The 25,436-nt window shown below is 39.6% G+C and overlaps 1 protein-coding gene across 1 annotated transcript in view; it reads left to right on the forward strand.

Moving 5' to 3' along the window:
- Positions 1 to 16,312, forward strand: part of LOC104530903 (Mov10 like RISC complex RNA helicase 1) — a gene marked incomplete at its 5' end in the record, with an annotated part of 19,980 nt that extends 3,668 nt beyond the window's left edge. The window contains 13 exons of the mRNA XM_029086908.1: positions 573 to 631; positions 1,154 to 1,269; positions 3,929 to 4,025; positions 5,117 to 5,295; positions 5,865 to 6,011; positions 6,679 to 6,800; positions 7,619 to 7,718; positions 8,161 to 8,325; positions 9,653 to 9,826; positions 10,430 to 10,579; positions 12,099 to 12,206; positions 15,146 to 15,283; positions 16,217 to 16,312. Coding sequence (XP_028942741.1) covers positions 573 to 631; positions 1,154 to 1,269; positions 3,929 to 4,025; positions 5,117 to 5,295; positions 5,865 to 6,011; positions 6,679 to 6,800; positions 7,619 to 7,718; positions 8,161 to 8,325; positions 9,653 to 9,826; positions 10,430 to 10,579; positions 12,099 to 12,206; positions 15,146 to 15,283; positions 16,217 to 16,312 — 1,651 coding nt within the window. The remainder of the gene's footprint in view (positions 1 to 572; positions 632 to 1,153; positions 1,270 to 3,928; positions 4,026 to 5,116; positions 5,296 to 5,864; positions 6,012 to 6,678; positions 6,801 to 7,618; positions 7,719 to 8,160; positions 8,326 to 9,652; positions 9,827 to 10,429; positions 10,580 to 12,098; positions 12,207 to 15,145; positions 15,284 to 16,216) is intronic.
- Positions 16,313 to 25,436: the final 9,124 nt, after the last annotated feature.

Below are 25,436 nucleotides of genomic sequence, written 5' to 3' on the forward strand. Positions count from 1 at the left end.
TTTCCCTCAACCCACCTTTGCCACTACATTCATTGGTAAAAGACTGCAACTGTAGTCACAGTGTACAAAGGCTTCTTGTTTCAGGCCTCTCTAAATGATTGCACCAATGGCAGGCAGTGAAATGGTGGGGGGGATGAGGTGGGATGTTTGGGGTGGAGGGTGGGGGTGGGTGTTTGGGGTTTTTTTAAAGAAATATACCAATATGGCTGCAAGACTATAAAAAAAATAGCTGATGTTAACCACCCATCCTTTTATCCTTTTGTTTTATTCATGGGATGTTACTGTCTGTACACAGTTGCTTAATCTCTGTAAAATCAGCTTTGCAGAGAACTTCCTTGAAAGACTATCTGAGTGTGGAACACCAGGCCATCTTTGTCTTACTGAAGAACTAGAGAATACATGTATCAATGTTACTTATGGCAAAGCTGTTGATTGGCACTTCTGCAGCATATTTCTCAATAGATGCTTCTTTACGTAGTAAAAAATACTGGATACCTTGTAGTTGTATGCTGTTGTGGTTTATGGAAATGTAAGATTTTAGTTTAATCTACAAATTTGTATTCTGATAACAGGACTACCAGCAGGCGGTGCCATATGGCAGTTGAGCAAGCGATCTACCTGGGTGAGAAAGGTACGCTTCAGTTGACTTAAGCTGTCTAGAGGGGTTTGTGGGGAGTGTTGTGTTTTATATTGCTTTCACATCAGGGCATGCATTGTAGTTTGTTTTTAGAGGAGTTTTCTGTAACTTCTTTTTCCTTTAAGAACAACTCTCTGAATCTAGAGGAGGTGTCATCAGAATGATTTAATCTGTTGGTCATCACGGGGGAGACGAGTAGAAACAAACTTTTGTGAACTGTTTGAGCCAATAAGAACTGTAGAAGTCATACAGTTAGAATAATAGCAAGTGAAATGGCAGTGTTTGGTGTTACCTCAGAATTTATTAAAAAGCACTGATTTCCTGTTCCATGATTGAGTAGGACAATCCAGATGAACTTCACACAAGTCTTTACCACTTTTACTTTGCTTCTGATAAACCAGTTTTGGCAACTCGGAGCAAGCTGATGTTAGCAGCAGTGATGTTAACCAGTGAAAGGTGCAAAGTGTTTGTGTGGCTTTCAAATTTCTCTGCTTTCTCTCTGCTCTAAATTTGAAGTGTTATTTCCGGAAAGGCTTGTCCTCCAATCACCACAAGCTATCAAGACCCAGAATACTACTGAGTATTGTGTTGCTGATGATGGCCTTGAACAATGTTCCCAGCAGGAAAGTAAGGTATCTATTCTGTAATTGTTCCTTAAAATGCTGAGTACCATTCAGATTGGTAACAGATACCTACTGTACAGCTATTGTTAGAAAGGAATTGCATAATGAAATATCAAAGAATCAAAATTGTATTCTGCTGCTTTCTGATGACAGAAGTTTTTATTTGCGTAGATTTACCCAGGCTTCTTAACTGCTAGTTAAATTGTGTGAAGAAAATATAGACATCTTTCTTAAAAAGAATTTCAGAAGGTTACTTAGTCCTCCTTTCTATTTGAAGCACGACTGTCACCAACACTAAATCGAGTCAGCCTGGAGGTGGGTGGGAGGTGTTTCTTTATTTTTGTCTAGAGGTTCCACAGCCTCTGCATAACCTGTGCTTCGCCACCTTTCCGCTCGAGACTTTATTAGTCCCAACACAACCCTGGGGTTCTTCGCTTTTGACCAGCTTCCAACTGAGTATCAAACTATTGATTAATACTCTTTAAGTCCAGTAGTTCAGTCAATTCTTAACTCATCTAACTATCTGTTGATCTAGCTAGTGTGTCCTCAGACTACAAGTAAGAATGATGTGGTAAGTAAACCATTTCAAAAGCCTTGCTGAAGTCATGGAGTATTGCAATGGCTGTTTTTCTTTAGTTGTGAAAGGTCTACCCCCTGGTTTAGCCATGTTGACTATTCCTGGTCATCCTTTTTCCCAATCATATAAAAGATGTGGAATCCAGAAGGATATGCTCCGTTATATTCTCAGGGACTGGAGTGAGGCTGATAAACTATAGTTCCCCGGTATTCTTTGTCCATCTTAAATTGGAGCAATATTAGTTTTTTCCGGCTGTCAGAGACATTCCCTGGCTTGTCATGATTATTTTTTATTGTAGATAATAGGCAGCAGTGTCCGCAATTCTATCAGCATGGTGACTCACATCTACCCTATCCAGTGTCTCTAAGCAGTTTATAGCATGGTCCCCCCCTTCTGTTACTTGTCCCTTTCCTTCCAGTATTGTTACTTTGTACAGGAGTCTGGAGGTTTGCATGTGAAGCAGAAAGGACATTGAGTTCTTCCCATATCGACAATGAATAAATTGTCCTCTCATCCATCTGTGAGCCTCCATGATCCTTAAACTCTCTCTCTTCCACCACAGTATTTGCTAAATCCCTTCTTGTTACTCTGTTCTTGACACATTTTAGCTTCAGCTGTACTTTGATCTCTTTGACCTTCCCAATTTTGTCCAACTGTCCAGGCAATGTTTTTATATTTTACTTTTCCTTTTTTCTGCTTGTAATAAGCTTTTTATAAATTCATCAAGGAGCTACAAACCTTAGCTAAAAAGGCCATGTATTGAAATTCCCAGTGATCTTGTGCAACAGGACAGTTTGTTTATGATCTCTCAATAAGCAACTTCTAGCTCTCCTGGGTACCTTTTCCCCACGTAGTAGCTTCCTAGAGGACTTTGCCTGGTGATTTCTTACACAAAGTGAGTTTTGCTCTAGAAAGGACAGAGTTCTGACTGTCCTGCTTTTACCTTCTTGGCCTTTCTCTAATCTTCCAATCTGCAACAAAAGTTGGACACATGCTCCTCCCTGCATATGAGTGGCAAGTCTAGGAGTGTTATTTCTGATCAGCGTGTCAGCCATTTACATTAGGAAGCTGTCACCAACTCAGTCTCGAAATTCTAGACATTTCCTGGGTGAATTGCAAAAGGTGTGTGAATGATTGAAATCTCCAGGAAGCTGCACAACCTGTGATCAGGACACTGATGCCATTTTTTTGTCAGAAGTCTCATCCATGTCTCATCATTCCTTCTGGCAGGGATTTGTTACAGACCACCAGGCAATATTGCTGCTGTTCTATCCTCCTGTGGTAACGACTCAGACAAGTCTCTGGTTTTGCAATTAATGAAGTGCAGTCAAGGAGCTCCTGCACATAGACCCAGAGCTGTGCTGGTGAGAGCAGCAGCACTGCTAGTTATTGTTCTGCAAGATGCCAGAACATCACCTGGACCCCTCATGCTTACCCCAGAGCTATGTGGTCTTCCCCTTGATCTATTCAAGGTGTCACTAGTACTCACATGGGTAAGCAAAAGAGGGAGTACTCAGAAGGACTGGATGAGCCTTGTAGTCCATTGCTGCTTCCCCCATGGCTCTGGGGAAGCAGCAAACTTCTCTGGACAATACATCTGTCCTGTACAAGAAGGAGTAATCAACCTCTAGCACTCATCATTTCACTGGATTAGCATCAGAATTATTAAGATGATTGAGGCATCTGGTCCAGAACCTTGCAAACACCACTTGCCCTACAAGTAGTTTTCTCCTGTGCTGCCATCTGAAAGAGGTATCACCTTGTTTAGTGGTATGGAATGTGAGTGTTAGCTTTTGTGGAAGGAAACAAGCTATTCAGCTATGGCTTCAAAATCCTCATCTGAGCCTGCAGGGTATTTGTGAAATACATGTTTAATGTTAACATAAGCCAAAGCTTTATAAATTTTAAACTTAAGGTGGGAACTCCTAGCACCTTCTACTGCTCTCGCTTTTTGTCTTCACAGTAGATAATTCTGTTTAATGGGATAATGCTATTTAATGGTAAAACCTAGCAACTTCAGAAGTGTTAGTGAAGATACTTGCTTGTCATCTTAAGGTTATAAATGCATTTATCTTCACTTGCTGTTTTCAGGTCAAAAAACTGCAGAACAAACAGGCAAAATGCATGGCATCAAGGGAGATGGGCATAATAGATGTGAGGAGGGTGGCTGCGCAAACAAGCCAACTTGGTATGCTTTAATGCTTTATGTTCGAGTATAGACAGTGTGGGATTGCAGTAATTTCAGTGAACCAGGGCTTATGAGTAAGACACCTTTTAGATCTTCTCATGCTCTGTCTTTTAAAGACAAATTCTAGAACAGTACTAGCAGGGAGTTTCACTGGACTCTTTCTGTGGATTACTTAAACATCTCCAGTTCATAGAATCATAGAATGGTTTGGGTTGGAAGGGACCTTAAAGATCATCTAGTTCCAACCCTCCTGCCATGGCCAGGGGCACCTTCCACTAGATCAGGTTGTTCAAAGCCCTGTCCAACCCTGAACACTTCCAGGGAGGGAGCAGCAAACATCTAGTGATATATTTTGTATTCAGTGAATTATCATTTCCTAGTTGTTGACTGTAAAATTTTTGGTCATGTTCAAAGTTCTGTTACTGGGATGCTGTGTCTCACCCTTGGGATAGCTACTTTGCTAAAGATGCTAAAACTTCAGAAGAGTTTTCAGAAAGCCCAGATCATTCCTGTGCTTTTCTGGAAAGTGTGACTTTAAATATCAGTGTACTTAATTGCCAGAGAGTAATTTTATCACTTTGTAGCAATAGGATGACTAAAGAAATATGTAATGGATTACCTAAAATGCACTTCTGTCCAATGGTTAATAAGATTCTGCTGTGGAAAGCTAAAGCTAGACTAATTCAGACAGGATTAAGGAAAAAAAATCAGTAGTCATGACTTACTACTGGTCATCTAGTACTAGTACTATCCCTGAAGTACCAGTTACTGAAATTTTGCTATTCTAGGACAAAAAAATTAGCTTGATACTAAAATTACTGAGTAGGGTTTTTACAGTTTGTTGGGTTATGTAATCATAGTCCTTTTCTGGCCTTCAGTTTTCTTAAAGATCCAGTACACTTCTGAAATATTAATGGCATGTTTTCTACATGCTATTCTATGAAATCAGAATTTTTGAGGAATTCATTAGTTGTTACCACGTAAGGAAAATGAAAAAAATTTTGAAGCATAATGTGAATTGGAATTACTTTAATCTATGTCTAGTAAAAATATTTATGTGGAGTTTTAATATATGCTCATCTTGATTATAGGTGTTGAAACTGTGCCACTTAAACAGAGAACTGGTGAATTTTTCAATCCTATGCTCAATGAGCAACAGAAACTGGCAGTGAAAAGGATACTGAGTGGCCAGTGTCGTCCAACACCTTATGTTCTCTTTGGACCACCAGGAACTGGAAAAACATTAACAGTAATTGAGGCTATTTTACAGGTAATGATGGATGACAAATCAGTCACTATTCTAACTACTAAAAAGAAAATTAACTCTATACTACCAAAACCAAGACAGTCTCTAATCTTTTCACTCTTGGAACACTTACATTAACTGTGTAAGTACTGTCATATTTTTTTTTTTCCCCAAGGAGTTTTTCAAAATACTTTTAATGATCTTTTTCTATAGCTCCTTGAAAGAGAAAAGATCTTGATATGGATTTAACAGAATTCCTGAATGGCTTATTTTCAAATCTTCTTGTCTTTGTCATTAAAGCTTTAGTGAACAGTATCTAGCTTGTGATTCCAGTAGTGCATAATATATTAAAGAAGCACGGGTATGCATTAATATGATAACCATTAATTAATCCTCCTGTCAGTACACTCAGTTTGAGAGTACTTAGTCATGACTGTCCAGACTAGTGTTCTTGAACTGCAAAATGATGAATAAATATAGCATGTATGCAAAACTCTTCTCAATTCTGTATTCAGTGAAGTAAAATGGGCATGTTTGAGCTATTGCTGCTTCTCCAAATAACCTCTTTTTACTGTCCATCTTCTTTAATATAGATACATTATACGCTATCAGATAGTAGAATTTTGGTTTGTGCTCCATCGAATGCTGCAACAGATCTGATTTGCTTGCGACTGCATGAAAGCAATCTGTTAAAACCAGGAGTTATGGTCCGAGTTAATGCCAGCTTCAGGTCAGAAGAGGTAAATATTATAGATATCTGCCAGTTGATATTTCCATTTTAATATTTTGATCTTAAAATACTGATTAAGTAATACAGCTGTCAGTGGTTATTAGGCTGGTCAGGCTTGTTTAGGACCCAAAGTATGAATATATTATTTCAGCTTTTCCAGAAGATTAACTGGAATATGTTGACCATAGTCCTTAATTTGATTGTATGAGCACAGAATCTTAACCTCTTTCCTGCAGTGCTCAACTCTGAAAATCCTACCAATATGTATGTCCTGCTTGTAATGTGGTCAGATGCTTTGACTTACAAAGCAATCCTAAAATCTGTTACTGAAGTCAAGCCCTTGTCTCCAAATTAGGACTACTTACACAGAAAAGTAAGCAAGTAGGATTGTCATCTTTATACACACATTGTGTGTGCATTTTTTATATATTTATGTGTATGAAACATCCATATGTTCAATTTTGATCCTTACAATAAAAAAGCCACAGATGGTCTTGCATATGTGGTATTTTGTTTAGGCAAATTAATTAAGAATTCAATTCAGTGTATGAATGGGTCTAAATCTAAGTGTTTTGCTCAGCTTCTAAAATAGTTTTCAGTGGGCTTTTTTATTCAAATTACAACATTTAGTTTTAGAATGGCATTTTGTTTTACAAAATACCTTTTTGTTTCTGCAGCAGATTGATGACATTGTGAAACCTTACTGCAAAGATGGTGATGATGTTCAAAAAGCATCTTGGTTCAGGATAATAATTACCACATGCAGCAGTGCAGGAATGTTTTATCAAACAGAAATAAGGTAGAGTACTATAGATAGGAATATCACTCGGATAGCTGGATGCTACAAAACCCAGAGCTTTTAGATACCCTCTGTACTGTAATTTGAATTTTAAAATTTCAATTGTAATTGAAATCGTGTTCCAAGCAAATCACTTGGTTTTAGTAATGTTTCAGCAGACACTTTCTCCATGGTAAATTTAAGAATTATCTTGAATAACGTTAAAAATTTTTGACACAGTAACTTCTCCTCCACTACCAGTGGGAGCCTTAGAAATTGTATTGCTGTTGACAATCATTGTGTCTCAAAATGATTGTCACACTAAGAATTATATTGTATTTGGTTTTTATCAAGTAACCTTTACTGATTGTAAACAACCACCATGTCAAGTGCTGTTAACTAAAGATTCCTGATTTTGATTTTAACTTTGTAAAAGGACACTCTGAAGCCTAACTGGCTTGAGTTGTTTGGTAGAAACAAAACCTGGGAATTGTCTTTGCTACACTAAATGCATTGTTCTAATTAAATAGCTGAAGGAAATTGAGAACAAGGAAAGCTTTTCGAAGTGTCTTAACCTTGGTATAAACAATGCTTTAATTGAGATAACCAGTGGTTGTGTATGTTGGAGTACATAAGTGAAATCAAAAATGACAAATTAAATTTACTGGGTTGTTTTTTCTATATTCTGTGTTGAAAATATCCACCTTTGCTCCATGTGTGTGGAGTTGCCTGGCAGGCTTGATAAAGGAATTAACAGAATTGCTGAGGTCAACCACCGGGTGGCAGAATGAACTAATCTGAAAACAGCCCTGTTTTGGGTTTATGTTATTTAATTTTAGGCTTGGCCACTTCACTCATGTGATCCTGGATGAGGCAGGGCAAGCAAGTGAACCAGAGAGCATGATTCCTATTGGGTTGATTTCAGAAGCTAATGGACAGGTAGTTCTCTTAACATCATTTACTGAAGGGAAAAATGTTTTTGTTTACTGTTTCTGTTTTTGTGAACGATGTAGAATGCAAGTGGCCATTTGCTGGTAATGAGTATGGAATTCTGAGTACTTGTAATATATTTTATTCTTGGACAGTATCCATTTCCTACACTTAAACAAGTTGTTTTACATCTAGTACAAGTCTACATTGGTAGGACAGGATTCAGTGTGTGGAAGATGTCAAAATAAAAATGTTCTTTCTTAGTTTAAGGCGACAACAATGTACTTCTGTCCTGGGATTAACCCTCTTCACAAACAGATTTTTGGAGGAGAGCAGAATACTTGATATAAATTGACCTTTGAATTCTGAAATGTGTGTGTTGTTATTGAAACTACATTTTTAATAACTGTTTTAATACAATATGGATTATTTTTTTTAATTGCATATACAGATAGTTCTTGTTGGAGATCCAAAGCAGTTAGGGCCAGTAGTAAAATCTAAAATTGCACTGGCTTTTGGATTAAATATGTCCTTTCTGGAAAGACTGACATCAAGAGAGATATATCTGAGAGATGAAGATGCTTTTGGTGCCTGTGGAGCATATAATCCTTTGTTGGTGAGTAAAACTACAATTTATTTGTTTTTTTCATCTAAATCAAAAAAGGAGAACTGTGGTTCCTGCTGTTTCCTTACCACCTTTTTGCTCCCTGATGCTTAGTGGCAAGTCTAGCTTGAGCATTAGTTCTCTAGGAAGCTTGATTATTTTGAATATATACTCTGAATAGCAAGGATACTGAGCACTCCAGCGTGTTAAAATCATTCTTTGAAGGTATTCTCTTTTCTTAAGCAGACTGAGTCAAGTATGGTGCACAAAGCAGAATTCTGAATAATGGCTTAAAATTCCCTTCCATCTCCATTGTCAACATATACCATAACTTTATAACTTAATTTTCCACAAATGAACAAGTACAACTTCTACTTTTAACATAAAAAGACAAACAAAGCCTCCTCTTTAAAGATAAAGATTAGTTTTGCAAACATCATGTTTCAGGACAGGGAAAAAGAAACTGCTCCTGTTTCTTTACCACCTCTTCCTCTGAAGGATAGTTTACCAAAACTCTTGTATGGTGAAGTACCTAAAGTCTGTGTTAAGAGGCAGAGGTAGCATAACGCATAAATAAGAACAGATGTTTTGGCTCCTTTAAATTATCATAGAATCATAGAATGGTTTGGATTGGAAGGGGCCTTAAAGATCATCTAGTTCCAACCCCACTGCCATCAGTAGGGACACCCCCCTCTAGACCAGGTTGCTCAAAGGCTCATCCAGCCTGGCCTTAAACACTTCCAGGGAGGGGGCATCCACAACTTCTCTGGGCAACCTGTTCCAGTGTCTGACCACCCTCACAGTGAAGAACTTCTTCCTAATATCTAATCTAAACCTCCCCTCTTTCAGTTTAAACCCATGGCTTCCGTAAGGCCATTCTTTCATTTAAAGACAAATACATTTCTGGTCTCTAAGGCCAGCTTCTGTCAAGTGTTCTGATGCTCCCTTTCAGCCTGTCAAGATGTCCTCAAAAAAAAGAGGTTACATCCATGGGAACCCCATGAAAAGAATCTGACTCTTAAAAAGAGAATGTGCCTACAGATCAAATGTTTTAAGGAACTGGAGAGTGACCAGTTCATCTGTCACATACGTTAGATTCTTTTTATTATTTTTTTTTCTTTTGAGGGGAAAGAGATGGTCCTTCAAAAAAATACTTGTATTTAGTATTTACTTACAAAAGATCACACCTGCAGATTTTGACTTTAATACAGTTCTTCATCAGCGCTAGAAAAGCTAAATGCTAGAGGGTGGTAAGGTAGTATCTGCTTGGGAGCTGTGTACTCAAGTCTGATGAATAATTATCTGTTTCAGTTATGGATTTTGGTTTTTGTCTTTGCAGATCACAAAACTCGTAAAGAACTATAGGTCACATTCTGCATTGCTTGCCTTGCCGTCTAAATTGTTTTATCATAAGGAGCTGGAAGTCTGTGCAGACACTTCAGTAGTAAATTCTATGTTGCATTGGGGGAAATTGCCCAGGAAGGGATTTCCATTAATTTTTCATGGAATCAGGGTATGTGAAATGTTCATGTAGTGAAAGTATGAATAAGGAGGCCTGATAGAAGTTTGATGTTGCTGTAGATGAATTTTCTTTAGAATGAATTCTAAAAAGGATATGAAAAAATAATAAACTGTCTTTTGCAAGTAATGTGACTTCCTGAACATCTGCTTTTAGAAACAACTACTGAAGTCAAATGTTTGCTGCCCATTGAAGTGTATTGTGGAGGCATTTTGATACAAATTTAAATTTGTAGCAGATTGACCAAGATAGAGCTAGAGTTAGCTGCCTTTAGATTGCTTTTCATGGGAGTTTGCTACATTAGGGTGAATACAAGCCTCTAAAACTAGAGGATTATTAACACTTAAATAGGCAGGGGAAAAAATAGTACTTTGGAAAAAAGTTTTTCTTTAGTCTTCCAAGCAGTTAGTAAAAAGTTATATCCACTGCTTTGTTAGGTGTTACTTGTTCACTGGAAAGGATGTATAGTGAAGAGAAATTGTATATAACATTACATCACTTTTTTGCATTTAGGATGTATAAGAATAATCTATTAATAAATATATAGTTCCTTCTGCACCTGGTTTTCATCATCTCATTTCCTTTTCCCTAATACAGGGCATTGAAACACGTGAAGGTTGCAGTCCTTCATGGTTTAATCCAACTGAAGCAGTTCAAGTAATGCAGTACTGTTGCCACCTTGCTAAAAATGAAAATGCTGTGGTGTCAGTGACTGATATTGGAGTGATTACACCGTATCATAAACAGGTATAACTGATGTCTAAGAACTTCAGAGTTCTGTATTTCATCTTGTGGTTTTACATTGTGGCTGGTTTGTTAAACTAGGGAGGCATAATCTCAGAACTTCACTGTTGTGTGTCAAGTTGCACAGTTATCAATCATTAATGAAGTTTCCATTGAAATCTATGCCTAGAGAAAGATAGCAGTAATGGCATTCTACTTTTGTAGTTTTAAAAATCAGGAAATGATTAAGGAGAGGTCTGCTTGCAGTTTCGGAGACAGAAGCAGATTTTTCAGTTATTGGGAATAAAGAGTGCAAGTCAAGGATCTATTATCCAGCAGCTGGAACAGCAATCTGGTTCTGTCACTGTGTGCACTGAGGAGTGGAACAAAAGGGAAATGTAGTGAAGTAGGTGGCATGTCTCAGCATGTCATGCTGTGCTTTGTTTTTGAAACTATTTATATTCAAGTCTGTTAAGTATGTGATGTCTGCTTTCATTTTAAAAAGAAGATTAAATCTCCTCTCATTTCCAGAGGGTGCTCTGGACAGTGTGCCTATTGATTTTCTTGGTCTTCACATCTCTGTAATCATGACCTTGCATGCATGGGTTGCGAGAAACGCTGTGAGGTGCTTGGAAAAGGCCAACTCCTTTTGAGGAAATATCACTTGCAAATTAGAGCTCTACCTGTATTGATCCTATTAGTCAGGTGTATGCACCTGCCTATTTTTACAGTTACTCTTTATTTTTAAAATATTTATCTATAGTATTGATGTCCCTGAACCTCTTATACTCTCTAAACATGTGATTTAATACAATTATGTTTGTTCTTCATCTGCCTATGATGCACAACTTATAATAGTAATGTCTGCTTCAAGGAAGTCGCCTTGTATTGCAGGAACGCTGATTAGAAAGTAGTCAATTGGCTGTAATCCTCAGTTTAGCCAGGCATGATTTCTTGGTAGATTTCTTGGGGCACTTAAGGTGTAGTCTCCATGCAGCTTTTAGCAGATGGTAATATACTGATCCTGCACATACCAGTGTTCTGGTGTGTGGGACTCCTTGTTCTCTTTCTCTTTTCCGGGAGGGTCCTTAAGTTCACATCTCACCTCTGTCTCTCACTCTGCATGATGCAGCTGGCAAGGCAAGGTGGAATCTCTGCACAGCCTTCTTGAGGGGCTGGGAGAAGGTGCTTGCCCTGCCACATCTGTGGTAAGCATAGTTTTGGATATAATGTACATCGGAAGAAGAGGGTTTGTGGATCAAAGTTGTTCTTCTCATTAAAATATAGAATATTAAAAATCTATTGATTTCTATTTAAATGATGGTAGCGTGTACTTCACCTTCTAAGTTGTGTGATGCTTCTCAGGAAAAGTTGTTGTTACATTTTAAAACCTCACTAGTGCAGATTGCTAAGCTTGGTGTAGGCATCTGTGTAGGCGTCTGTGTTAAATCACGTAGTTTATTATGTTTTCAGTTTTGAAGTGATCCACTCAAATGTAAAAATAAATCCCTTCAAATTCTTTTTTTTTTGTTGTTGTTGGTAGGCTGAAAAAATTAGATTTCTTCTGAGAAGTATTGATTTGGCAGACATTAAAGTTGGCACAGTAGAAGAGTTTCAAGGGCGGGAGTACATGGTTATCATCTTATCAACAGTAAGTATATTTGTTGTGGTCCTGTGGAGAATTTTTGTATGTGTCTAATTCTCTGTTTCCTTTTTTGATATAAGGCTTTTATAAATAAAAAATAAAAACTGAAAAGCTATTTTTATCAGTCTGTCACAGTATTTGAAAACAGAGCTTATTTTTAAGTGCATGGAAACAGTACAGCATGTTATTTTTGAGGTAAAGCTTAAACCTTTGTAGATGCTCGTGCTGAATTTATTTTAGAGTTTAATGCAGATAATGTAACTTTCACTTAAGTGCGCATAGGGAGAATGAAACTGGATGCATTATAAATATTAGAGACAACTGTGTAAATCACAGTACTAAAAAGTAACTGCTATTTGACTTATAAAAGCTGATGTAGGTTCTTGCATTCTTTTTCACCTTCAGTTTGAGAATCATTACTTAACAGTATACAGCTGGTGACTTCCCAGACACCAATGCTGACTGTGCCTAGAAGCTGAATAGCCTTTGTCACAATTTATTTTGCAGTGGTAGAAGAGCACTTGATAGTCTTTCATGATCATCTTTATGGTACAGTGCTGTGCTGGTTGTATTATAGGGATATTGGTAAAGGTCTTTTCTAGGTGCTAGCTTTTTGAATCTGAAGCTATCTAATGCCTTGAAGAAAGGGTCCAGGAGGAAAAAGAATAATCCCATGCTTTGTTTTTCCTTCAGCAGTACACTAGACACAGACCATCATCTTAGTAGTACATCACCGCCTTGGTTCACAGTTGGTTTTGATTTGCTACATCTATGTAAATATGAAGGTATAGGGGCATAAACTGAAATTTTTAGATAACCATGAAAATGCAGAGGTATTCAGTTTCATTCTTTGCAATAAATGGGTCTTTCAGAAAAGTGCTGACAAAATGGAGTGTTCAGAAAATGTGAGAAGATGCATGTGTGTGAGAAGATGATGTTTGTGGATTTGTGTTGAGCCCATCTTTATATTTGATGAAGGGGGAAAGAGAGGATTGTGTCACAGAGTACCGGGAAGGAGTTGCTGTTATTATTTGGAAGCTGGCAGCCCTTGTCTCTCACTGTCTTTTGAGAAGTTGATGACCAATATGCTTCAGCAGATGTCTGGGTTTTCTTCTGAAAGATCTCAGTGCATGTTATCTGCAGATGACAGGCAAAGATGTAGTCATAGTTTTCAGGCAGCTGACTGGAGTGTGGAAATCCTATCTGTAGCAGCTGAGACATCAGGCTGCAGAAGATGCTGAGGTTGAGCTGTGGTTAGATGCAGGAATATGCCAGTTCTGTCTCTCTAATGGTAGATATTAATCCAGTGCATGCACCTATCCCTGGTATTTGAATTCACATGAAAGCCCCATAAAGGGAAAAACTACAGCAGCTTCTTTATGTCCTACTTTTCTGTCCTTTGTCTTCTCAGGCATGTAAGATTGTTGGCTGGGGCTCTTGACAGGACACTTTTCTTTGTGCTTCCAAGGAGAAATCAATGTGGAGTCGAGAAGTGTAAGCAGCAGCTGTAAGTCAGCTGATAGTTACTGAGGCTTTTTGCAGACTGCTTCTTGGTACCAGAGTATGTGATACCAGTCCTTTATGTTCCGAGACAACATCCATCCATGTTGTAGGCGTGCTGAACTCCTGGACAGGAGTAAAAATCTCTGCTGGATCAGTGGAAAGGACAATTGGGAAACTTAAGAGAAAGGCTAACTTAATACTTTGAACATCAGCAAGTGATGCCAGTTCAGTGTACGTGATTGTGCTCGGGGGTTTAGACTTTCTTTTGGTGGCCATTATGGGCCCTACGTAGCTGTGTTTCTGCAGTGTGGAATTCGGTTCAGAATACAAAAAATGTCTGCATATGCTTGCTTTTTCCCAAATGGTAATATGGTTTTGGTGCAGTAAGTCCAAGTAGAAGATACAGGTGTTTGGAATGTGAAGTTCCTGATGTGTTTGTGACCCAGGATCACTCAGGGCTGTTCAAGAATGTACAGTACAGGCAGAGCCTGTATAAGTCCAAGCAATAGCCTGTGAGGCAAACTAGTCAAAGGAGGAAGTATAGACCAGGAACATGTAGCTGAAGATATCACCAGTACTGGACTGCTTCAAACAGGAGTATGTAGGATTACCAGATGAGAGGACAATAAAACAGCTGTGTAAACCACCAAAGCACGGGAAAGCAGGGTGAATGCAGGGGGTGGAGGAACAGTTGTTTTTTGGGGACTATTTTGTGGCTTGGGAAAAGAGCCTGTGGGATTTTCTTGCTTGTCTTTTTCCTGAGGGCAGTGTTACTATGTGTGCTTTCTTTGTTCTGCATCATATTGTAGCTTTTCACTTCACCATTTGTCTCTCTTAAAGTAATTCTAGTTATGTACTATGCTCCTATTTATAAGAACTCATTATTAAGTCCTGAAAATTTTCTTTTATCAAAGTTGGGTTCAAATATAGATTAAATAGAGGTGAAAATTTAATGAGCAATAGCTATAACGCACTAGTTGCTTTGGCCATGTTTTCTAAGCTAAGTTAAAGCACATTGGTGACACTACTGAAGAAGGCTTGTGGAAAGGCACACTGTGAATTGTCATTCAGCTGTAGGCATTAGAGTACCAGCAGCTCTAGCACTTCTTCTACTGAAAAGATAAAACCACCGATGTTCAGGAAGCAGTTTTGGTATCTTGTGCTTCAGATTACAGTGGGATAGTCCTGATGCTAAAACAAAAGTAGTGCACCATTCTCTTGAAACTGCTGAAGTTGCATGAGCAGCCTGTGGCAGAATAGACCCTCTGTGGGAAAGGCAAAGGTGGGAAATGGTTGGATGGTGGACATTTGGATTATTTTGCATTGCTGACACTGAGCTGTGGGTTGCTGCAGTAAGCAAATACTATGTTAAAGTTACGCTGCAGCTAGGCAAGTTACTTTCTCATTACTCTATTTCTAAAATTATCCTTAATTAATTTTAGGTGCGATCTCATGAAGGTTTATTTGGTGATGACAAATACTGTTTGGGCTTTCTCTCTAACCCAAAGAGATTTAATGTAGCAATTACTAGAGCAAAAGCTTTGCTGATTGTTGTGGGAAATCCTCATGTTCTTGCGAAAGTAAGTTTTGTTTTTATATCTTTGAATTTCATATGATATTTCACACAGTAAATGAATGATTTGGGGGGTTAACCTGGTGTGAGGGAACATCAAATTGTGTTAAGAATTGGTACACTGTCCTCAGTCTGCATTTGGGAATATCTGAACTCCATAGGTTCCTGTAAGTTCAGGCACACTCACAGTAGACTTACAAGCACAAAGGAAATTGCAATGCTGATCTGTGTACAGGGGCTCCTACCTCCTTTTTCTTTCTAGAAGAGGTCAGAACCTCAGTGCTGAAGTTCTCCAGCAGGCTACAAGTCCAGTAAGCATGTTCTGAATAACCTTATGCAATCAGATTCTTCACAAAATGCAGTTGCTTCACTTTTCAAATGGAGGGTGGTAGAAGTGATTGTTTGCAATTATTGTAACAGCCCACCAGGGAGGTGGTCTCCATTTGAACCCATGTGTGGTCCTTCCATAATATCTTCTTAATATGGTCCTTCTTAATATCTCATAAGATGTTATGTCTGACTTTCTGGATAAGAAGGAAAACAGATGCCAGGAATGGTCCAAATGGAAAGTTTAGTCTTCCCCACACCCACTTGCAACAAATGTAACTTCATAGAATCATAGAATGGTTTGGGTTGGAAGGGACCTTAAAGATCATCTAGTTCCAACCCCCTGCCATCAGCAGGGACACCTTCCACCAGACCAGGTTGCTCAAAGCCTCATCCAGCCTGGCCTTAAACACTTCCAGGGAGGGGGCATCCACAACTTCCTTGGGCAACTTGTTCCAGTGTCTGTGTTACACCATGCTTGCACCATTTGTAGAATTCTGTTTCTGGAAAAGGTCCTATTAAATCTCCTACATTCATATGCCCTGTTAATTTGTTTGAAAATTCACTTCACAGAGCAACATGATTTAAATTAAACATTAATCTTCTCTTGTAGGATCCCTGTTTTTGTGCACTGTTAGAATACAGTTTAACGAACAGAGTTTACGTAGGTTGTGACCTGCCTGCGGAGCTGGAGCGCCTGCAGAAGTGAGTGTCTGGTCTTCACTGTAACCTTGCTGGAGATGGGTCAGCTTACAGTACTTCCAAAGCTAGTAGCTTTTGAAAGATTGATGAATACAGCAACCTGTGACATCATAATAGCATTTGATTTTGCATTCTTAAGTACTGTAAACATAATAACATGTAATGTAACCATATTTTCTCCCACTCCATAAGAAGAGTCTGAGCATTAAGTATTAAATAAGAACTGTTGTTGACTTTGGTATCTTGCATATCCCCAAATGATGCATTACATACTTGATAACCATAAGGATTTTGGTAGTGGGGGGTGCAGGGGAAATGTTTAAGGTGACTTTACTGTAATTAAATAAATTTGCTTGAAGATTGATTTAAACATGTCCCTTCTAGTAACATGTAATACATTGTTAAATGGGTATTATCTAATAGATGAAAATTTTTTTCATTAAAATTGTTGTTCATGGAAAGGTAAGCAAAATTTTTATCTTACTCTCTTTAATTGACAGGTGTGACTAGTTTTTCAGTGTTCAAGATGCAGTCAGTCCTCATCTGTTTTGAAACTAAGAATACTTAACAGAAATTCAGTCCTGAGCAAATCCAGCACCTTTTGTCCTCAGGGAAAGGGATGTGTTCTGAAATGGTTGGAAGTTTCTCCAGACAAAATTTTTAATACTTTTTTTTTTAAGAAGTGGAAAAGTTGAAAACTAACAATAAAAAATAGTAGTGGCAACTTATTTACTTTTCTGTTTAAAATGTACATGACTTTATGCCTCTGCATAGAACAGTATGCCTGAATCTGTAACAGTATGCCTGAATCCTCCAAGCTTCAGAAGAAAAATATTTATTAACTCCTATGTTAGATTTTCCTTATTCTACAATTTTTATAACTTTCCAGTTTTCTAAGACTTTTGTAATGCCTCCTAAAACTGGACTGTCCAGTTACAGAACAGATGTCTTGTAATTTTGTTGTGGGAGTGTTGCAGTAATATACCCACTACGTGAAGTAGAATGATACATGAGGATCTCCACTTGACTGATGCTGAGTATCTTAAGCCGAGCATGCTTAAAAACCCTGTTTCCAGTTTTTGAGGCCTTTGTGTGTACAGCTGAGGTAACACAGGATTTTCTTGGTTTTCTACTGCAGTCCAGCTATCTGCAGTAGTGTATGTCAGAGCAATATCTCAAATGGTGGCTTTCAAAAAATAAATAAATAAACCCACGTTTTGTGTTTCTACAAATGCACTGTAGTATAAAGTATCTTGTCTTATTTTGACAAAAATAACTGATGGGTTAGCAGTCTTCCTGCTATCAACTTCATTGGGTGCTGTGCTGTCCCTTAAACAGTGTTTTTTCTTTCTTTCTTGTCCCCTCCTTGGTGATTAAGTCTTGCCAAACACCACTTTAGGAATAGTTGGACAACAAGCTGCTGTGTTTAGGAGCTGCCAGCACAAGATGGCTTTCTCTAACAGACACAAGTATTTTGGATGGGCCTGTAGCCTACAGAGAAACAAATGGGGAGGCAGGGGGAAGATAGCAAGCTTTTGTTTGCTTGTTTGCAGTCCACTGTATCACTTCCATGTACTCTTTTCCTCAGCAATGCACAGTATGTAGATACTGCAACTTATAAGATGGTAAATGTGGTAAAATACCAAAGGCAGATACTATGTAGGGGTGCACTGTACTGTGACGCGTCGTGTGGAGAGCCCAGAATTACCTCCCATCCAAACAACGCTGTGTGTGTATCCGTTCTGAGTCACAGCTGTGTTTGAGCAGCACTCGGGACTATTCAGCCCAGCCTCTTTGCCATGGTGTTACGTTGCTTAAATTGCTTTCACTTATGACAGGTTTAGAATGAATAGGTGGTTCGTGTTGTTGCAGTATGATGCTGAAAATACTAGTAGCGTTGGTGCTGTGCCAATATTCTACATCAGACTCGGGAAGCTGTTTAACTAAGAATCTGTCCTGGTTGTTGCCTATTGAAAGACCTCTTGTTTCAGGGTTGTGTTATGATGTACCACATCTCACAAACCACTGTTCAGAGCTAGCGCTGCTTAGACTTACTGCCAGCCTTGCTCTTTGTCAGTGTGCTCGTGCTCTCTTCAGAAAACGGTGAAGAGATCGTAATGGGGATGGATGATGCTTACTTTATTGCAAGATATAATCCGGAACTACTGATTAGTATTTCCATGACCTCTGCATAGCAAAGTAGCAGAGGATTGATTATATTGTGATACTTAATAGCTACAAGTTAATAATCTATTAACTGTACTAGTTTGCATGTTGACATCAGTTTCTACAAAGATAAAAAACCTATTTGATTTATTTTTGAACATTGTGAACATTACTCAGTAAAAGTCAAATGATAAATGCCTATTGTCATGCATGGTGTTTATTTTTTTAGATGAGTTCTTACTTTAAAGGGCAAGTACACATTTTTGAAGGAAGAAAAAAACCACCTCATCCAACAACTACATTTTGCCAGTGGAGAAACTCAGATACGCTTTTCACTGATAACTGTTCTTACTGTAACTTACATCACCCACAACTAACATGTGGAAACCTTTTCCCTGAGCTGGCGGCACAAAGCAAGCTTGCACTCTCTTTATGTTGAAGACTGGGGAGAAGGGGGATTTCTGTTCCTAGTTCTATTGTTATGCATTTAAAACTACTTTATTTTTCTATCCCTTTCACCTCACCCTCTGTGCTGCTGCTTATTAATGACTGAGAAGCTGCACTGTGTGATAGAAAACAACTTTGTCATCTTCCTTCTCTTGCAGTGTTTCTCATTTCTTTCTGCCTACCCAGCTGCTACTGGAAACCTTGTTTGAAGAGAGACCTACCCATTGGAATTGTACAGGATTAAACAGTGTTTGCAAGTTTAGAATAGTTTCTTCTGGCAGCTTGATGTGCAGGCAGAGCTGGTTGTTCCAAAGGTGTTAGCTTCAATATTCTAGTCATCTCTTTCATGAAGACATGGCCTGATGAGCTGGAATGAAGAAGAGGGGAGAAAACAGTCTGAGTTCTCACTGTTGGTTAAAATAATCTTTAATTTTTACTGTGACAAAAATTTACATAAATTTCTTTGGGGATATGCAAAAGAAAAGGATCAGCCACTGCATGCAAAAGTAGCAATGACAAGAGTTGGTCAGCCATTCTCTTTCTTGTAGAGACAGTTAAACTTGGGTCTTACTTTGCATGAAAGTTACTCAGTTCTGTTTACAGGAACAGTCTTTTCCCAAGAAAGAAAATAACAACAACTCTTTGTCATGGCTGATCATCATTTATTAATTCCTTGCCTTGCTAAGAAATTACAAAAACCAGACAGGGCTTCTACCATGTCTTGAGGAGCGTGTCAGAGGTACATCTAAAAGTATTTTAGAATGTGGAGGCTTTATTAGAGTGGCAATCTGCAGGGCAAATGTACGGCCCATTATCCCAGTTAAGGATATTAGATCACAGAATCACAGAGGCTTGGAAGGGACAGGTGGAGATCATCTAGTCCAACCCCCCTGCCAAAGCAGGTTCACCCAGAGCAGGTTGCACAGGAAAGCATCCAGGTGGGTTTTGAACATCTCCAGAGAAGGAGACTCCACGACCTCTCTGGGCAGCCTGTTCCAGTGCTCTGTCACCCTCACAGTACAGAAGTTTTTCCTCATGTTTTAAGTGGAACCTCCTGTGTTCCAGTTTGTGCCCATTGCCCCTTGTCCTGTCACTGGCCACCACTGTAAAGAGTCTGGCCCCATCCTCTTGACACTTGCCCTTTAGATATTTATAAACATTGATAAGGTCCCCTCTCGTCTTCTCTAGGCTAAACAGACCCAGCTCTCTCAGTCTTTCCTCATAAGAAAGATGCTCCAGCCCCTTAATCATCTTTGTAGCCCTAATCAAGGGGGAAAGAAATAGAATTCAAGAACTGCATCAGCTATTTACTGTCTTCTGTAACGATTTGACAATGTTTCGAAAGTTCATTAGACTTCTCTCCTTTAAATAAAACAGCTTCAAGGTGTCAGGGCGTACTGTGCTGTACATTTTGGAACTCAGATGCCAGAATAATGAGTATTCTAAATCTTAATAAGAAACAGACTCTTTTAAAAAGCAGTATTGCTTTTTTGCAACTAACAAAAAGGAGCATCAGCATTCATCCACAGATTCAGAAACAATTCATTTGTTTCAGTTTTCCCAGACTTGTTAAAATTTATATACTCTCATTATTTAAACAATTGGAGTTTTGGGGTTTTTTTCATAGTACTGGTAAGGAAAATGCGATATGCCTCTAAGCTGTGGGGAAGGGTCTTCCAGCGTATGGTGAAGACTGGGAGTGTAAAATAATCCTTTCAAACTGCTGGAATTTCCTTACAGTTTTAAGTGTTGTTATGTCTTAGTATTTCTTTAAAGATACTTCAGTAACAGCTTCTTGCGAATTGTTCTGCAGGAGCAGAAGGCATCTCTTCCACCTAGCGTCTCACAGACGTACAGGGAGGAGGTGATGTGCTGTGGGACAGAAGTCAAACTGCAGACTGTGGAATGAGTTACATGTACCTAGAGGACAAAGTGCTGTTGAAATGTTAAATTTGGAGAGGTTTGGAATTTGTCTAAAAGGCACAAATGAATAGTTCTAGTCTAGAACTAATAGTTCTTTTAAGGAATACTCATATTTCAGGAAATAAAAATTAGGAGCCAGAAGAGACTACAGGTAATGAAAGAATACAGTCAACAAAGGGAAAATGGAGAAACAATTTTTAGTTTAAAAAAAAATACACAAAAAATAAATAAACAAACAAAACCCCCCACAAGAATTAGCCACTCAGCTTCTAACCTTTACTTGTTTCTTTTCCATGCTCTGTATATAACTTCTCTTCCTCTTGCCTAACTGGAAGATGCAGATGATGTGAAAGATTCCTCTCTGTCATCTGGTGCATATACAGCTGGCTGTGTAAATGCCCGAGAGTTGTGTTTCATCTAGGTTGTCTAGGCTACTTCTCTAGCTGATGGAGAGAAAGTACTCTGGAAGGTGGTTTGCTTCATCCGAAAATGTGTCTAGAATACCTGAATGAATCCCCAAAGGTGCCTGTCTGTGTCTCCAGTCAGTGGAGAGGGAGCCTAGAAACTAAGACAAGCTAAGTTCTGGATGACTGAAGCTAGGTGACGGGAAACCTGCCCTAGCTGCCTGCATCCTCTTCCTGGAAGCACAGGAGACAGCCCTTCTCCTGTAGGGTAATTAAAAGCAGTGTAGCTAAAAGGGGATACAGCAGTGTTTGGGAAAATGACACAGCTGGAATTCTTGCTGAGGAAGTAAAGGTTGGTGATGTAGAGGTAAACTGGTTTACATCTGTGGAATACAGTAGCACAAAATGAAATGCTACTGAAAAGCTGCATTAGTAGAACAATTCTGAGTCGTGATGGCAGAGCTCAGTACATCTGAGGAACTATGTTAACAGGAGGTGTTATGTTCAACTGATATTAAACTAGTCTCAATAACAATAGTGATCACACCGAGAATAAAATAAAGCCTACTTAAGTACAGCCTTACTAGGTTTGTGAATAAATTTAAACTTACAGAAGCCTGGTACCAAAGACCTTGGTTTATTGATGAACAGGGAGAGAGAGTGTCATTTTGACAGCACTCAAATAACAACACCCACACAGCAAGTGCAAGAGACTTGCATGAATTATCGTATGTAGATCACTTTAAAATGAATGAACAGTTAAAAGTGTTTGTGATGCCAAATAAACATCCCTTCCTAATGGGAAATAACATTCCCATGTAGACAAGTCCCAGACAGAACTTGGGTTCTTTTTCATTTGCTTTTGGTACACTTTAATATGATAGAATTCAGTTACCATCTTCCAGAAAAAATACTGCTGCTTTTCTTCAAGGAAGATACTGCCACTTTTCTTTTTACACTTTGGATTATGCACAATGTAAAAGTTAAAAGTATATAAATGCTGTGGTTCATGGTTCACTCCCTGTAGTTCTTTCAGCTGGGAAAAAACAATGCATCCAAACTATCCAAATCAAGGGAAGGTGCAAAGCAGCAGAAATTCAGAGTCGGAAAGAGAGCAGATTAATAGCGAAATACTTCTCTGGGCACTCTCCTTAAGGAGAGGTATCCGGCAGCAGCATTGAATCTGCCTGTGGGTCTCTGAGGGTGCAGCTGATGTAACCCTCACTGGTGGCTGAGGGAGCCGGGTGGGTAATGTTTTGTGGCTTCTCCCTTCTTTCATAAAACCATATGAGGGGAGGTCCACGAAACATATTCTGTGCGTCAGGTTTTAACACGTTTGGGCACATCTTTAGTGGCATACAGTAAAGCCAGGGTCCCAAGAAAAAAACACTTTACTTCAGTAAAAGCTGGGGTATTTGTCGGCTTTTTTGAGAACAGAAAGCTCTCCCTTAACGTGCCTTTTAGTACAATGATGCTCAGCAGGAGTGAATGTTTTCCTAAGAGATCCATGTATTCCTGATATGTCTGAAAAGCACCAAAATCTGTCCCTGTACAAAGACCAGGAAGATGATCCCCGTTGCTGTCAGCCTGGCAGGTGATCGCCATCACAATATTTGAGTGTGTTTAGAGGGGTCACAGCACCCCGAAGAGCAGCCGTGCTACTCTAAAGGGCAAAAGGGAAGCGGGGTCATCCCTAACAGCGAGAACTTTTAAGCAACCACATGCACCATGTTGACCGTAAGATGAAAATGTGCTCCAAAGGAAAAGCCTTAATGCTTCAACCTTTGTTATTTCGCTTGGTCTTCTTTGGCAGGGTGTCTCCAGGGCAAGGCGGGTGTCCCCGGGCGAGGGAGGGTGGCTGGGCACCAGCCCACAGCAGTGCCGCAGCCCGGCAGAGCAGCAGTTGCCCGAGCGAGGGGCAGCCACTGCTGCACGCAGGGATCTGCCCTGAGCACAGAGCGGCTGTGCCTGAGCACAGGCCACCTGGGGCAGAGCGGAGCAGCACCCCTGCAAATCCCCGGCAGCAGAGGGCGTGGAGGGGAGAAACACAAAAATGTGCACATTGTCAGCTCTTGGCAGTTTGCTGAAAACATTTTTTGGGAAGTCAAGGGCCTCGTGGTGGTTTCCATTCTGTTGCTAACAGCCATGCCCTGGGGCAATGAAGAGGACAAAATAGCGAGGACAGAAGGGTAGTGAGAATTTCCCTTTTGGCTTCCTTTAAATTAATAAGCAAACACCACAGATGGGATAAGTGAGGCAGAAGAAGAAATCCAGCATAAACATTCCCTGTAGAGTGCCTAAAATGAAGACATTCTTTGTGCGGATCAGGACAGTGACAAAAAGGCATTTTCACATCTTACTGTTTCTGTTTTGGGGAGAGCTCTCTGAAGACTGTTCAGGTCTTGCTATAGAAAAGGCAAGTGATGGTAATTACCAGCCCTGTGACCCTCCAGATGTGTATTTCCATCCTTGAAGTAGGGTGCTGGTTTTGTAGGTGCCCTACCTCTGCCCCTGCCTGACAGCCCGTGCTAGAAGGGGCAGGTGCTGGCATGGGCAGAGCCAGTTGAGTTTGGGCTGCACTGTGCTGCCCTGTGCTGTGCTGAGCTGTGCTGTGCTGCGCTGTGCTGAGCTGAGCTGAGCTGAGCTGAGCTGTGCTGTGCTGTGCTGTGCTGAGCTGTGCTGTGCTGAGCTGAGCTGCCCTGTGCTGTGCTGGGCTGAGCTGTGCTGTGCTGAGCTGAGCTGTGCTGTGCTGCGCTGCGCTGTGCTGAGCTGAGCTGAGCTGAGCTGTGCTGTGCTGTGCTGTGCTGAGCTGTGCTGTGCTGAGCTGAGCTGTGCTGTGCTGTGCTGTGCTGTGCTGCCCTGTGCTGTGCTGTGCTGTGCTGAGCTGTGCTGTGCTGTGCTGAGCTGAGCTGCGCTGTGCTGAGCTGAGCTGCGCTGTGCTGAGCTGTGCTGTGCTGCCATTGTGCCGGCAGGCGATGCGATTCATCTGACCTGCCCAAATTTCCATAGTCTTGAGGTTGTGCTGGAGCTGCCTGGCTTAGGACTTGACATTTGTGATGATTTTTAACTTCAGATGCAAGGAATTGCCAATAATATGCTAATACATAGCATGCAATTAACCTTCTTAGGCTCTTCATTAATTTTACTTAAGCTACTACCCATTTTTAAAAGCAACTTGGTTGCCAGTCACCAGCCAGATTTCTTCACCCAGTATAATGCGATCAAGCTTTTATTTTAAGTGTGTTGTACTAGGTACCATGAACTAGTCGTCCCAACTGCATTCCAGGTGAATGTTACACTCTCATTTGCACTGAAAATGGTAACTGTAGTATTACCCCTTTGTACTTCAGCACGTTCTGAAATTAAGTCTTAAAAATTGTTGTGTGCTATAAGCTTGCATGGCCTTTATGGCCATGAGCCTTATTTGTGTCTGGAGTAATTGCTACGACCACAGAAAAATCTAGCAAGAGAAAGAATGGAATTTTTTTTTTTTAAGTGACTCATTGCAGAAGTACACATGGAAAGAAACATTACAAAAAAGCAGAATTATTTTTTACAGAATTTATTAATAGTAGAAATAAAAATAAACTCATTACACGTAGATTAATGCTGTCATTTGTAAATTGCTGTGTAACCTTTATCCGGATTAAACTGCAGATCTGCCTGGGACTTAAGTTAACAAGATTGGGTCTGGGCTCAAAAGCCAATCTTCATTGTCTTGCTATCTGCTTGGAAAGATATCCTGAAATAAGTTACCCTTGTTTCCAAAGCATGAGAAGTGTTAACAGTTAAGGACAGCTTTCCCTTCTGGTTTTCGTTCCTACGTCCTAGTGTTTGCATCACTCTGTGTACAGCCAGGCGAGTCTTTAGTCATAACATACCAAGGGAAGACTAACACTTGATGAACAGGAATCAGCCTTGAATACTCCGTACCTGAAAATATGGTCACGAACAGTCTGGTGACAGTGGTCTGAGCTGCATGTTAATGTCGTCTCAAACATGTTCCTTTTATAAATTATGTTTCAGACATTTTAAAAGTAAATTGTTTGAGGAAACATCTGGAAATCAGCTCTCACACATTTAAAACATCTCTTGAAGACAATTAAGTGCTTTAAAAGTATGTTCTCTCTTCTGTTAGTCCCATCTGCATCACGCTCATCATTATTTGCTACAAAGCAAAATTATGTTTGA

Source organism: Antrostomus carolinensis, unplaced genomic scaffold (assembly GCF_000700745.2).
Source record: "Antrostomus carolinensis isolate BGI_N321 unplaced genomic scaffold, ASM70074v2 scaffold48879, whole genome shotgun sequence".
NCBI lineage: Eukaryota > Metazoa > Chordata > Aves > Caprimulgiformes > Caprimulgidae > Antrostomus > Antrostomus carolinensis.